Consider the following 16,112-nt stretch of genomic DNA (forward strand, 5'->3'; position numbering starts at 1 on the left):
ACATGAGTGATATACCTGTCTAGGATGTGCTACAAACCAAACATGACATGAGTGATGTTGAGCAAAACGTTTAATCTTTGTAAGCATCTGACTCACATACTCTGTCTCTGTCCTGTTGCAAATAAAATTAGAGTTTTAAAGCACCAAAGGTACAAATATAATCAATGATCTGTCTAAGATATGCAATAACCCAAGCGCAGAATGAAAATGGAGCAACGCATTTAATTCTATAGAGCATCCAAATATTCAGTGATTTCTATCCCGAAATATATCAAATTGACTTTCGAAAGCCACATGTAAAGTATTTATACTACAAAGAAAATACGCAGAAAATCCATGGGAAGAAGACGCTTACCTCTCAACCGTGCAAAACATGTTATGTGCAAACTGAAGGTTCAAAATTTTCCATCTGATGCACCCCAAGAAGGATTTCTGAGTCAAACGATCATGAACAAAAAGTCTAGATGATTTTCTGGGTTTTTTTTATCATAACCATTCTGATTGCCAAAAATAAGTCCCATTGATGCAGTGGCATTATCATGGCTGAACCAGCATGACCCGATATGGAAACCTGTCCAAGGCGAACCCAGACCAAATTGGGTTTTTTATCCAATACGGGTTAGAAGGGAATAATTTTGTCATATTTTATGTCGTTTTATACTGGTGAAGTTTCTGTTTAATAGTAGTTGCCAAGTTTGATTCAATTTCTATTTTAAGATTAAGTAGGAGATTAGAGTCTTGCTTTTTATATACATGAAACCATCGAACAAGGACACAGTGGAATATTGAATGAAGTTGAAGTTTACCAGCGGTGGTAAGTTGTGCTAATATGCTCTGCTTGAATGAGAGCTTTCTTTTCATAGGTGAGTCCCTCTTGCTCCCCCTTCCTTTGCTTCTTCCCACCCTCGTTAGTCTTCCATATTCCTTTCTTATCACTGTTATGTTCTATTAGTCTCTCTATTTTATTCTGGGTGGTACTGGCAGCCCCAAGGTTCAAGTTGATCTCCCTCCTACTGGGACCTTCATCTTCATATTGTGGGGGTTACAGGGTGACTTACATGTAACTTCTTTGCTGGACGCTTGAATTGAGGACTACAAACTGAACTATACCAGTCCTGAGTTCTTCCACCAGACCTAGTTTCAGCAGTTTTATTTCTTTTGATACGGTCTCGATAGGACTAGTTTCAGCAGAAATATTAGAGATTTCTCCAAGATTCTCGAAATATTTAAAATTTTGATCGAGTTATTCAAAACTGTGCATATTTTATGTCTCATATGTCATCTCGTTTCGAGAAGCTTGAGATCCTCGAGATATTCAAGATCTCACCGAGATTTCGGCAAGTTTTTGAACTATGGTATCTGTTGACACACGGAAGATAGAATCATTTATAATTTACAAGTATTGTATCGTATCAATACCCAGAGTAGATACAAGTTTTTTAATTTTTAAAAATTGTATCGTATCGATACCCACCGATACCAATATGTATCGGCTGTACATCTAGAAATGGTTGGGCAACATTAATCTAACAAAAATCTATGGTGAGAAATATGCCATCTGAATAAGGAATTCACTATTACAACTATATCTTAATAACAATAATAGTAGGATAAAAGGTAGTGTAACAGCTGTGTGCTGAGCCTTGCATAAGAGGAACCTGATTTTGAACCATATGGAAGGGCAATTAGATTTGATAGAATACCCCTGGACTGACCCCATGTTGAGTTTCATTGTCCAACTGAACCATATTGTCACGGACCTACCTAATAGGATGTCAATGTGGCACTCACTAGTTCACAGTGGCTAGGAGTAAGCCTGAACAAGCCACAAAAGGGAAAGGAGGGAAGCAAAGCAAAGAGACACATATGAAAGGATATCAAAGCACCTTCATTAACTAAAGCAAAGAATTACAACCTTGCTCTCTAAAGGGGATCACCTGGCGAAGTGAGTAGCAAGAAGATGGGCCTCAAGCCACCAATGTTGGGGAAAACAACCAAAGGCTACACTCCTTGACAATTTGTCCCTCCCCCACAAGGTAGCTTTTATGCTCTTTAGGGATTTCCTGAAGGAGACATGACCCCCATGAAAAATCATACTTATTACAATTTAATTACAAAAATGCCATCAGTCACCACCCCCATGCCATGGCTAGCTCTCAAGCCCAACGTATGCCACAACCGTAGGCCATACAAAGAGTCCTTCCGGAGTATCTAGCAGTGAATCGACGGTAGTAGCTCACCAGTCCTAGGAAAGACCGCAACTAATGAACATTGGTTGGGGCCTTCCACTCTTGGATGGACTTGATCTTGTTTGTCCATCCGAACCTGTCCACCACTAATCGCATGCCCTAAGAACCCAATGTGTTGTTAGGCAAATGAGTACTTCTTCCTTTTATACATATAGATGATCGTCCCGAAGCAGCTGAAAGACCCTTCTGAGGTGTTCAACATGCTCTTTCATGCTTGAATTGTACAACACGATGTCATCAAGAATCAAGAAATCAAGATGCACCACAACAAACCTATCAAGATAATCATGGAAAACATGATTGATTAGTGTACAAAATGTTGTTGGGGCATTGATTAGACCGAATGGCTCGACTAGGAACTCGAAGGCACAATATCTTGTGACACAGGTGGTCTTAGGCTATTCACGCTCTGCAACACAGACTTGATGGTACCCCGACCTCAGGTCAAGCTTTGAGAAGTATTTGGCCCCTCCAAGTTGGTCAAACAAGTCAGCAATCAAAGGTATAGGGTATTTGTTCTGAATTGTGACTTTGTTGGGAGCTTTGTAGTCAACGCATAACCTTAAGCTCCCATCATGCTTACGCTTGAAAAGCACAAGGGCCCCATAGGCTGCTTTGGAGGGTCGAATGAAACCTGCTTCAAGTAACACATCCAATTGCTCATGAAATTCAGTCAAGTGACTTTATTCCAGGGAGGAGCTCAATCTCATGGCTTATGGCCTTGCGAGGAGAACGGTGTTTTGGCAACTCCAAGGGCATCACATCTTTGGACTCTTCCAATATGCCATAAACTTGGTTGGGTATTGGCTCCTTGGTTATCTCATCAGTCTCCACCTTCAAAGCAGTCAGGAAGGTATGTTACCCCCATTTCAGCCCCTTCTCTAGTTGAATGGCTGATATGGTCTCACTGTGCCTTTCTTGGGTACTGCAGGAACAACATAAGGCTTGTCCCAAATAAACATAAAGACTCTAAACATGGCATGGGCACCGCTTTATGGTTTTGCAAGAACTCCATGCCCAAAATGACTTCAAAGTTATCCATGGGTATCGTCATTAGGTTGGTATTTCCAGACAAGAGCCCATCTCAACAGAAACAGATCTAGCAGTGTTAATCACCGGTCAAGCAGCTGAGTCAATTTCCTTGATACAACTCAAGTCCTTCACCAAGTTCAGAACAAGTCATTTTGCCATGATTCAGAGACGAAATTGTGGGTGGCTCTTGTGTCCAACATGGCTATAGTGGTTTTCCCGTTGATTTTTGCATTATCAAACATCAATCCTCAGGACGGAGCCTTCTTCTCATCAACATGCCCCCTTCAAGGCATACAACAATCAAAGAGTTCCCACATGTAGCTCATCATTCTCACCACCCCCACTCTCTACATCCTCAACAGGCGGAGATGATACTTGTACAACATGGAGGGTTTCTTTGTGTGGGCACTCTTGGGTTCTATGTGAACCATGGCACAAGAAACATCTTGAGGATGGTCTTGACCTGGCTGTTAAAACAATGGAGCCCTTTGAGGAGGGAGTAGGCCTGTTCGAACCTCAATCCCTTCCACTCTGATATATATTGTTATTGTAGGTCCTTACAAACCGTCCATCCCCACTAGTTGAGATAGGGGCCCTTCTAACAAGTGGTTGAACATAGCCAGTCAAACGTTCGGCTGCAGCATATGCTGAAGCGAGGTCTTGCACCCTTTGTTGATGCATCTCAGGCCTACACCAAGACTTTGGGCCCTCTATGAAGTGGAACACCCAATCCTTCTCAGATTGTGCCAGTGTGTTGCAATAGGTGAAGCTTGAGTTGAGAAAGGCAGTCGACGTTTTCAGGGAGAAATTGACTCTTCAACTCCTTTAGGTCCTCCCATGTGTCAATGGTACAGTACCCTTCTTGGATAGCATGGTAACTTGAGCGCCACCACAGCTTTGCATCCCTTGTGAGATACATAGTAGCCATAGACACCTTGTCCGCCTCAATTGGTTTTCTGGCACGGAAGTATTGGTCCATGTCAAACAAGAAATTCTCTAATTCCTCGGAAACTTGAGCACTCCCCATACGTGCCCGACTCAGGTACTTGTATACGAGGGCGGGGCTCTATCACCTTGGCACCACCAAAGCCAACTACCCTCACTAGCAAGTTGACTCAACTCTTTAACTCCTCAATCATAGCTTGTAGGGCTGCCACTGCACCCCTTATGTCTTCTTCCAGCACCTCCATGGCATTGGAGACTTGTACATACCCCTCATCAAGGGCATCCACCTTCTCAACGAGTGGTTGTTGCCCTTTCCCCCAGGGGATTCCCACACCACTAGCAACGGTAGGTTTTCCACCAAACCCTCAACTGTTTGCACTTGGGCCTCGAGGGCATGGCTTCTCCTTTCATCAAACGTGGCTCTAATATCAACTATCACAGATCTACTCAATTGGGTGCCCGTGCGGCACTCACTAACACGTAGTGCCTAGGAGTAAGCCTAAACAACCACAAAAGTAAAAGGAGGGAGGCCAAGCAAAGAGAGCAACCGACTTAGCAGCCACCCTTTGCTCTTTCTTTTTATTCTCACTCACGGGTTCTTATCGGGGGATCAACTAGGCTGAGAGACCTGAGTGAGTTTGTTGAGTGCCCATCCACTGGTAGGCCCCTCGCCAAATGGAAGAGCACAAGCAACGGCGATGGCTCCATGATAGCACATTCCCATTTCCCCTCCCTACCGCTCGTTGGATAAGGGATTTTACATTACCATCACACCTCCAAGAATTGCGAACCACCTAGCTGCTTCGCCTAACACTAATGGAAAGAAATCAAAGCACTTTCATTAACAGAAGCAAAGCATTACAACCTAGCTCTCTGAAGGGGATCACCAGGCAAAGTGTGTACTAGGATGATGGGCCTCAGGCCACCAGTGTAGGGGCAAGCAACCAAACGCTACACTCCTTGACAACATGTCACTCCCCTACGAGGTAGCTTTTTTGCTCTTTAGGGATTTCCAAAAGGAGACATACCCCCCCTAAAAATCATGCTCATTACAATTTAATTACAAAAATGCTTAGGCCACGACCGTAAGCCATACGAACAGCGTTGTATGAAATGGCCATGACAATATGGCCTACCTAGTATTAGACTTGTCACCTTGTATATTTAAGCCACTGACCTTCCACCTCATATATGGGATTCTAACCCCCTAATGGCTAGGGTTTACAAAACAAAGATTTTTTACAGAATCGCACGTAAGGGAATAAAACTCAAAACAAGTCAAATTGACAATTAATTTTGATTGAATGGTCTAAACATTCAATAGAAGATATTTGTAAAACATGGTAGCAATCCAATGGCTGGATCCAAAACTGTGAAGGTTTCCTCCTTGGAGTAGGACTCTAGAATTCAAACAATAATAGAATTTGATATGCAGAAATTCCAAAATTCAACAAAACATTAAACATAATTCAGAATTGACTAAGCAGGAAGTTAAACAACCGAGAGAAACAGAGCTAGCCGTGAAAGCAGAAACCAGTTTTTGAAATTGCAAAATTGAAGAGTTTTAGAAGAATGACTATGAAATCGATGGTGAAATCAGGCCTTAAAATAAGAATTGAAATTATGGCCAGAATCAATGGTAGCAGCAGGACAATTGTTGGGCATATGGCAGTTGGTGTTGTCACTGTTGTCAACACAGTTAGGATCAACACACTCACACAGGTCATGATGCTCAGTATGATAGACAGACTTACACTGTGGTGGACAGTAGTTCAGTGTAGCAATACAACATGGGCAGTGTGATGTGGCAGCAGAGTCAGCAGTCAAAGAACAATTTTACGGTGACAGAGCAATGAAAGTGACAGTGGCAGTATACATGTGACATTGCATATAGAGCAGTGACAGTGGCAGTACAGTGGAAGAGTTACTGAAGCTTCCAAACATCTGTGGCTGTGGTTTATGATGTTTGGTGACATCACAGAGATTTCCGGATGATGCACATGTGTTGTGGCAGCTCAGACAGTGACTGGACAATGCAGACAGACCAGAATCAATGTATACAGTGTTGGGTAGGTTGCAGAAGCTTCTGGGCACATATGGGCACATATGACAACATATATTAATGATTTGGCAGAGCTGGAATGGTCAGGATGTGACATGGCAGTGATTTAGGGTCATATGGCAGTTTGGTAGACATTCTGAGGTATCCCGGGATGAGGGTCAGCTATGGCATGCTTATTAAAGGCTTACACAGTGTTTGGCAGAAGGTCGAAGCAGCAGGTAAACACCCCCGTGCATCAAAAGTTGTGAAATCATAGGTTCACACAATGGCAGCATGTTTGGAGCTAATTTTGGAAGGCTTAATGGCAGAAATGGGCAGAGTGATCTATACGAAAAATGTAGTTTGTCAAGTCGTGGTTCTAATGCAACTGGAAGTGCACTGTTTCGATACCGGACGACAAAGTAACATTGATTTTTGTATTGTCGCGCAGAAACAGAGCAAATTGGGAGAGTTTGGAGGAGTTTCGGGAGCATTCTGTGAGTTTTCTCTGAGAATATGAAAGGTTACAGTAGCTTAAGCCCTTCCTCATCCCTAATTCTCTCTCCTCGCGTTGGAATCCATGCAAAAGGTGTTAAAATAAAGTTTTTATCCTAGATTCCATTCTAGGCTCTCTGGTAGGCTGGGAGGACCAAGTCTGGTAAGTATGTATACACTAGAATACTAGATCATAGTGCATAACAAGTCAGAGGTTTTAATGTTTTATAGCCTTTGGATGAGCGAATCCAGAATATTCAAACCTGATGGCGGAGACGACGGTGCGCTTAGGCCTGTATATGGTTGACGGTAAAGATTTCGTCAGTTGTCTATTCATTGGTCGGGTGCATGTAAACTGGTACACCACAATCTATATAATCAGGCGGCAAATACCGTGTACCTACGTGTATAGGGACGGTCCAAGAAGATTCTCTTCTGTGTTGTTCTATTCGCCATGTGCTTAAAGAAGTTTATGTGTAGCGCGGATATACGATACATCGCGGAGAGATTCTAAATGATTGGTCGAAGTTCTTCCCACAAGATCGTGACAGACAGGCACCAATCCTTTATGGTGATCTACAGAAGAAGGTCTATTTGGAGCAACCTCTTGGGTATGTTGCTCAGGGGGAGAATTCTAGCAGAGTATGCAAGCTACACATGACCATCTATGAGTTAAAACAGGCACCTAGAGCCTGGTTCAACAAATTCAGCTCAATTGTTTCTCATTGTGGTTTTTCCCAATATTACTCTGACCATTCGGTGTTTGTACGACACTAGGGCTCTAAGGTGGTTGTTCTCGTTGTCTATATAGATAACATCATTAAATCTAGGAATGATGCATCCAGGATTGTAGAGGTGAAATCTTATCTACATCAGCATTTTCAGATGAAAGACTTGGGTGCCCTCAAGTATTTTCTTGGCATTGAAGTCCTAAGAAGCAAGAAAGGAATTAGCCTATCACAGAGAAAATATGTGTTAGATATCTAGTCCGAAACTATTGGTACTCCTATGGACCCACATCAGATATTTGGGACGACTAATGTTGAAGACTTTGAAGATAAACACCAGTATAGGAGACTAGTAGGGAAGAGTATTTATCTCACTATCACTTGACCGGACATATCATTTGTTGTTGGCAATATTAGTCAGTTTATGCAGTCACCAAAGAAGACTCACTGGGATGTAGCTTGTTTATCGTATTTTCTAAAGGGGCTTCAAAAGGGGCTTATTTATCATCCTCGTCAAAGTGTTGATCTGGTAGGATTTTCTGATGCTAACTGGGCTGGTGTTGATGGAGATAGGAGGCCTACCACAGGGCATTACACGCTTGTTGGTGGCAAATCTAGTCACTTGGAGAAGCAAGAAGCAAACAATTATGGCTAAATCCAGTGTTGAGGCTAAGTATCGAGCTATGGCTCACACTACAGTCAAGTTGATGTGGCTAAGATCGTTGCTTCAAGAGTTGGGATTTTCAATTACTCAACCTATGAAGATGTTTTGTGATAACCAAGCTGCTAACTACATTGCCAAAACCCGGTATTTCATAAGAGAACCAAGCACATTGAAGTTGACTGTCATTTTGTGAAAACGTCGCCATGAAGAAACTGATTGTAACTCCATTTGCCTCTCCTGCTGATCAGCTTGGTGATGTCTTTAATAAGACTATTTGATCCCGCTTTCCGGAAAGGCTGCTCTAAGCTAGGCATGGGTGACTTGTATGCACCAACTTGAGGGGGAGTGTTAAAGTGTGCACCACAATAGGGGGAGTGTGCCTATCGTGGTTAGTTGTGATATGTCTCTTGTTTTACTTTATTTCTTTCCTAATTAGACAAGATTTATGTTTCCTAGTTAGGCTAGGCTCCTTTTAGTTTTTTCTATCTTTTGACTACTGCAAGGACTTCTATTGCTTGCGTGATTGTAATTGTTGATAAATATGTACAGTGTCATAGTGAGGGCTGCCCAAGGCATCGCTTGCTGATCTCCTTGCAATCTCTCCCTCTTCTTCCTCAGTTCTCCTCTTCTTCTTCTTCCTCTCTCCCTCTCTTGCATGCTTACTGGTTGCTAATTCCTGGTATTGTTACAAGAAGTAACTAGGGCTGGTCTATAAAAAAATAAATGTATATAATATATTATGATTTGATGTCTATAAATTTTTGCACTTAACCAGGATTGTTCGTTCTCTCTTCAGTTTATTAAAGAAAGTTTTAGAGCCACCACTCTTTTTTAGGGTCATATCCCATGTTTATCACATTTTCTTTCTTTGATTTTCAGCATAGAAATCAAAGGTTTCAATGGTGTTTGAATCTAATCTTTTGGACCCTACTCAGCCGCTGCATTAATTACTTTGCTGGCTGTGGTTGTAAGCCTTTAGGCTGCATTTGGTTGCTTTGCCGGGAAGATGCATGGTAATGAAAGTTGAGTGAAGAGCAAAGTGAGGAAGGTGTTTCCCATACTGTTGTTTGATAGCACTTGGGAAGATAGGGGAAAAGATGGGGAAGTGGTTGCCCTCATAATGTTTTCTACCTTTTTATGGTACATACGTTGTATGCGTATATCTACTATCTCTACAAGAGGATAACAATCATTCAAATGGGAAAAGACCAAAACAAGTATGTCTACTATTTCTTGCACAATTGCAGAAAAAAAGTATTACATGGATGACCAGAACAATCATGTTGCTTCTCACTTCTCCGATGAGACTGAATCCATGATCACAAAAACAAGGCACAGACGGGACAGAAATAAAACATCCATGATTATTAAAACACTCACTGGTTTGGAGGACGCTGATGATCAAGTTCATTGTATGGATCAATCACAAGCCCACGCACCCCATGCCTTAAAACAGCTGCTTTGGCAAGCGCAAGAACCCATTTAATGGATGGAAGACAGTCATCCTCACATCTGTTTTAAAAAACCAAAGGCAATCCAACAACAGCAATGACATTAGTTAAATCATGTCTGCACGTAGAGAGCTTGGTATGCTGATTGAAAAACATCTGCATTCTAAATTAAGAAACTAAATTATAGTATCAAAAACATTCATGGAAATTAAAAGTAAAGTAATATGAAATCAATTAATTGTTGTCATTTGAAAGTTCAGTAAATTGAGGAAATTCCTTTCTATGCTTGGATTACGTTCCTTGGTAGTTGGTATAGAAACCCCATGCAATCTACTAATCTTCTCAAGGGCTGCACATCTGTCCGCCTTAACCAATTACATGGTTCAAAATTTCGACTGAAATGTCGAAGTTTCAACAGCATATTTCGGATCCGATGCTGGTCAAAACAAAATCACATACGAATTGAGGGGTTTTCAATGTTTTTTTTTTTTGCCGAAATGGTGGACCGCACTTCTGTGCCATTTCGGCCATTTCAGTAGAATATTTCGGTTTCAAATCTTGAACCTTGACCAAATGTCAGGCTACCTGTCTTCTCAGCATTCTACTTCAAATTACATGGACTACAACTAAAAGATCTTATCTATACACATTTTAGATGGTCATCGCAATACAAACAATAGAGGGTGGGCCTCAGAACAACGGTAAGGTTGCTCTGTTGTGACCTAATGGTCGCGGGTTCGAGTTGGGAAACAACATCCCTGTGAAGTGGGGGTAAGGCAGTGTACATTATGACCCTTCCCAGAACCTACAGTGGTGGAAGCCTCATGCACTGGGTATGCACTTTATTGCAATACAAACAACATTGTAAAATGTTCTACATACACCCAATCATATGAACATATGTAATCACAGTTGAAAAGAATGCAATTAATATATGCTTACAATACTGGATTGATACAATGTTTTTGCAAGTTGCAACATCCATTAATGAGGCAGTTAAACAATAGTAGCGGCTTGGGATTATTAAGTCATTTTTTTGAATCTTTTTATATTAGGGAAATTGGATATGAATAGAGATTTTATTGTTATTTAGTTTCCCAGTTTATTTAGTTTCTATACTCAGTTATGTAGAAGAATAGGAGTCTTTGCTTACTTATATTTTTTTTGGTAAATGAATATATTACCGAACCCCAAATGGGGGCAGGGGGCAGGGAAAGGGAAACAAAATACAAGAAAGGAAGAAGGGAGGCAAAAGGAAGGGAGAGGGGGGGGCAAACGGGCGGCAACCAGCCTACGCAGAGGAGGAAGGCCGCAAAAGGGCAATGTCAAGGCCCCAAAAATTTACAATATGTCTGTTCTTCCGGTTGTCTGTGGAGTGCCTCTGCCGGATGTGTCTGAGCTTGGAAGAGACATCGGAAGAGATGGCTTTCCAAATCACGTCGAAAGATCTAGAGTTGGAAGTCCATCTCCTGAGGTTTCTTTCCAGCCAGATATGGTGAATCGCAGCGCCAAAGACTAGCTTCCCAATAATGTCACAGATGGAGTTCTCTGAGAAGTTTTTGAGCAACCAGAGCCATTCATGGTCAAAACTCAGGACTCTTCTGCTTACTTATATTCATGTAACCATTGAATGAAATTGGTGGATTTAGGCTGTGTTTGGTAACAATTTTGCTCTCAGAAAGTACTTTTGACCCATAAGTACCTGATTCTACTCACAGAATAATTACAGGAAGTAATTTAACATTTGGTAACCTGACAAAAAAAAAATGCTTCCAAAACAGTGGGAAAAAAAAAAACAAAATGGCATTTGGCAGGCACTTTAACGGAAATCCTTTCACCATTTTTTACTACATTTTCTTCTCCAGTGAGGACGTAACAAAATGCTTCATCAAATTTTTTTGCAGAACGTGCATCATCAAAACCAGAACTCCTCAAATGAGGACTATGATTTAGAAAAATACAAATTGACTTTCGAAAATGGTCTTCCAGACATTCCCAAGAGATGACATCCACAAACAGGAAAATAACAATACAAATTTATTTTTTTCAGGCACATGTAGAATTGTCAAAAAAGTTGCTTAATTTACAATTGCTTTTATAAAAATTTGAGCAGCCAAATCATCACACTGAAGCATTAAATTTTAGACCATAGCAAACATGTAAAATTTGCATATGGGCAACTAGCTCTAAGATCTCGATTCGAAAATGCAGACCTACCAAGCCAGAAAATGAATAAAATGACAAGCAAAAAAAAATAAAATTAGCATGGGTTGCTCGGTTTGTTGTCTGCAATACAAAATTATCATTTCAGAAAGCTCAAATCTCAGAAAAAGAAGCCAGGAAATATAAAAACAATGGGTGATAATAAAATCGATGCAAAGATATTTGAGCATGCATATTTGGATTTGTTAATCAAGGTGTATCATGCTTTGAGGTATGGAATAAGCCAAGTTTCCCAAATACGACATTTGAGCGTACAGTTTGCTCTCTGCCAAGGACACCCGGCGGAGCAACCTGGAGATACTCCTGATTCCAACAAGCTTGGCCTCACTCACAATGGAGGCTGGATGAGAGAGAAATGAGTAAGAGAGAAAACCAGCTGGCGGTAACCCTATTCTCCCTTCTTTTTCTTCCAATCGATCTTCACGGCTGCGAATCTTCTTCCAATGTGTCTTTAAGGTGAAAAGAGAACTCCATAAGATCTTATTACATGGTACAGCCCCTATTGGACTCCTTTACATTTCTAGGGTTCCAAGAGAGGCACAAAGAATGAGAGGGATCTCCTAGTTAACTCTCAAACCTTTGTGGCTTTGATACCAAGTTGGAAATGAGCAATGATCAAGGTGAGAGAGAAGTAGGAACAAATAGGAAGATAGTGAGAGGAGAAAGAGGAGAGAAGAGTTAGATGAGTGTAAACTTATGGAGAGAGTTGTAATGACTCTCCCCTATATTGATTCATTAACATAAGATGATGGAAATTGCATAAAACTCCCTAGGGAGGTAACAGGTTAAAAACATAAAAGCTTAATACAAGCTAACTAACAAGATAATAACTAAATAACCAAAATACCCTCATAACTCTCAACAACAGGAAGCCATATTTTACAAATACACTTTTGGGAAAATGAATTTTACAAGGAAAAACCACCTAACAAAAGTCAGGTGAGAGTAAGGGCCTGCATTCTATGTATGTTCCTTCAAAAGGAACTTTTTATCCACCCCTCCTTCAGAAACAAAGCTATAAATTTTATGGAACTTCTCATTAAAAAGTCCACTTACTCTGACCAGATTTTATATTCTCAATTTTACATAAAGCCACACACTATATAGTTTTAAGTAAAGCTGCTTCCACCCACCACAATGCAACGGATTCATGGATTGCCAGGCGATGCTTGACTATTATATCCCAATATCACTCTATACAGGAATAAGGTGCAGCATATATGAACTAAACGGGAAAACTTCCAAGGAAAACAGAGAAAAATTGATCTCATAAAAATGAAATGCTCCACATATGAGATAGTTTCCTGACCTTATCAGATGGAAAGTATCATTTAACCATTCCTTTCCTTGTTCCAAATCTTCAATAGTCATCCGTTCAACCGATCCTCCATACCTATGGTTAGATATGGTTAAATAATTTGAAACTTTTAAGAATCTTTTAATGCAAATCTCAAACATCAATTTTAGTATAGAAAAATCAGTAATAGACTAATAGTCACAGTTATTTGATTATGGGTGACCAACCACCTCTAATGGTCCTCAAATTCACATTATAGATGACAACCATCCAGGATATAGAATAAATTCATCCTTACAAATATATGATATGAGGAAAACAAGTTTCAATTGTTGATATAGCCATCACCCCCATAATATAAAAAAAAGGGACTTAGCCATTAACCCCAGAATATTAAAAAAAAAAAAAAAAAAAAAAGGGACGTGGATATGTTCTTATGCGTGGGTGAGTCGACACAAGCATTTTTTTTGAATGTGTTACACATGGAGGCATCGTGCACAATTAGCACCCAAATATCACAATTGACCATCTCACCTGCTACTCATGTGGTTAAGTTCAGCCCAAACAGAGTTTCCCACATGGCAAAACAAAGCCAATTTTTGAATTTTTTTTTCTTTCTGTGTTTTTGTCCATTATATGCCAATGCTTTGACAGCTGATCTTACAATGGGAAAAGTCAAAAGCAGATTGTGGGCTATATGGTTGAGGTGCCTCATGAAATTTCAGATGTAGTCAAGACGGTTCCCCATCTATTCAACAGTTTGAGCGCCCACGTGAGGTATCCTTGTGGTTTGGTACCACTTGAATGATATGACCACCACTCAAGGTAAGCCTAAAGGGGAAGACGGGAAGGTAACTGATTATTGCAGGACAAACAACAATTAATTCAGATAAAGTTCTATCTTAGAAATCGTTTAAGTGATACTGGTACATAACATCTAACGTTGACTTCAAGCAGAGGTAGATTATTAGTAACCCTATAATCCATTCGTGGCTGAGTTGCTTTCAAAATAGACCGAGTTGATGCAGTTCAAAAGCATGGAAAGAGATCTCGGTCGAAACCAACCGAAACCACCAAGATATCTCAGTTTCGCAAAAAACCGAGACGAGTTAAGGTGGGAGTTTAAAAAGTACAGGGTTTCGGTTGGTTTCGACTGGTTTCGACCATATTTCGTTAGTTTCGACCTAAATACCTATATAAGTATCACTTATCCCCATCGAAACTTGAAGAAACTTGGCTGGAAACCCGAACAAACACTTATTTATGCCAAAAACCAGGCTAGACACTTATTTATGCTTAATATCATTTAAGTAAATGTTTTTATATTTGGTATTTCATTTACTTAACATATTATTCATAAATAAGCAAATACCCCTATTTGAATCCAATAAAAATAGTTAAGAATCAAATTCCAAAAGGATAAAAAAAAACCCCCAGTTCAAGAACAAAAACTAGATTTTCTTGGTTCACTGCTTGCCTGCCAACCCAAACACCTGTAAGATCATGTTGGTGGTCAAGTAAGATAAACCAGCTAGATGAGTTCTCTGCTTGCTCCGGTGTCTGGCTCTCTGCCTAAAATCTGATCAAACTCCATGTGAAGCCCTACTAAAAAGACTCAAAGTCGATGGCGTCTTCTTCCTCCTTGCCTTCTCCCCCTCCCTCTGCTCCTCCCTTATCCCCTCAGCCTGCTACTTGGAGTTCTCTGCTTGCTCCGGTGTCTGGCTCTCTGCCTAAGGGCCTTCCTCTGCTTTTTGTGGCTCCTACTTCAGTTGGCTCATCCAAAGTTGCACTCTGCTCACCTGACCTTCTTGCCACGGAAGCAAAGCTTTGGGAGAACTGCCTTGTCGGTCATTTCCTTGGTTCCCGTCCACCTTTTCACACTGTGAAGCTGTCCCTCTCCAAACAATGGAGGGCTTAGGGCTCCATGGATTCCTTTCTTCTGGACAACGGCTTCTTCATCTTCAAATTCTCTACGGAATCTGACAAGACCCGTGCTCTTGAGGGTGGCCCCTGGCTTGTAGGTAAGAAACCCATCTTCCTACGTCAATGGCACCGTCACCTCCAGCTCTGGCGAGTTGATCCCACCTCCATCCCCCTCTAGGTTACTCAGCCGGGGCTTCCCCTGCACTACTGGTGCACTGATGGGCTCAGTTTGGTTGGCTCAGTCTTGGGCAACCCTCTCTTTTCTGATGTGAGAACTACACGAAAGGACAGATTAGCCTACGCTCGAATTTGCATCGAAGTCTCGGCAGCTGAACCACTTCCTTCCTTCATCACGGTCAAGGAGGGAGAAGAGTTCTCTTTTGAGCAGGAACTCCATTATGAATGGAAGCCTCCCCACTGTGAAGTTTGCAAGACTTTTGGTCAGAGCTCTCAACTCTGCAAACCTGCTCCTGCTGCTGGCGAAGGCGAGAAGATGGCCCCTGATTCTGTCGGACCTGTCGATGGAGTGTCATTGGACCCTGCTATTCCTGTCGAAGGAGTTTTCGATGGAGTTTTGCCTGATCCTCTCCCCTCCGCCGCTAGCAACTTCCGATCGCCTTCCCGTGGGAGAACTAGGAACAAAGTTCGTCATCGGAATCCTCGCCGGAAGGTGACCGGCCAGCTACTTCCTCAAAGCCAGCAGGTTTTCAACTCTGACCAGAACAGATTCAGGGTCCTTGCCACTGATGACGATGAGGCAAATGAGACTGGTCGTATCTCGTGCCCCGAAAAACTCCCTTTTGATGTTCTCCCCAGGAGCCGTTCGAGGATGTCGTAGGATCCACTCTCTGATCCTTCCTTTCCTGGCTTGCCTAGGCCTCCAGGCTCTGCAGCTGGTCTGAGGTCGTCAGCCATGGCGAATAGCTTTGCTCTTGTGACTGGATCTGTGCCTGCGCTTTCTTCTCTAAATACTGATGAAGCTCCTTTGCAACTGGCATCGTTGTCGCCTTTATGCTCTCCTTTTGTGGGTCATTCAGCCTTTGACCCCCTTGTGGGCCCCCCAG

The 16,112-nt window shown here is 41.6% G+C and overlaps 2 protein-coding genes across 3 annotated transcripts in view; both read right to left on the minus strand.

The window, feature by feature from the left end:
* LOC122650133 (phenylcoumaran benzylic ether reductase Betv6-like) overlaps positions 1-11,337 on the minus strand; it is a 29,743-nt gene extending 18,406 nt beyond the window's left edge. Inside the window, exons 1-2 of the mRNA XM_043843449.1 lie at positions 11,322-11,337; positions 5,091-5,095 (exon numbers count right to left, since the gene is read on the minus strand). The gene's annotated coding sequence lies outside the window, so the exon portion shown is untranslated. The remainder of the gene's footprint in view (positions 1-5,090; positions 5,096-11,321) is intronic.
* Positions 1-16,112, minus strand: part of LOC122650131 (twinkle homolog protein, chloroplastic/mitochondrial) — a 71,150-nt gene that overhangs the window by 5,090 nt on the left and 49,948 nt on the right. For both annotated transcript variants that reach the window (XM_043843447.1, XM_043843446.1), the window contains 3 exons: positions 13,138-13,221; positions 9,535-9,666; positions 16-112 (listed from right to left, as the gene is read on the minus strand). In XM_043843447.1, the coding sequence (XP_043699382.1) occupies positions 16-112; positions 9,535-9,666; positions 13,138-13,221 (313 nt within the window). The remainder of the gene's footprint in view (positions 1-15; positions 113-9,534; positions 9,667-13,137; positions 13,222-16,112) is intronic.

Source organism: Telopea speciosissima, chromosome 2 (assembly GCF_018873765.1).
Source record: "Telopea speciosissima isolate NSW1024214 ecotype Mountain lineage chromosome 2, Tspe_v1, whole genome shotgun sequence".
Classification (NCBI taxonomy): domain Eukaryota; kingdom Viridiplantae; phylum Streptophyta; class Magnoliopsida; order Proteales; family Proteaceae; genus Telopea; species Telopea speciosissima.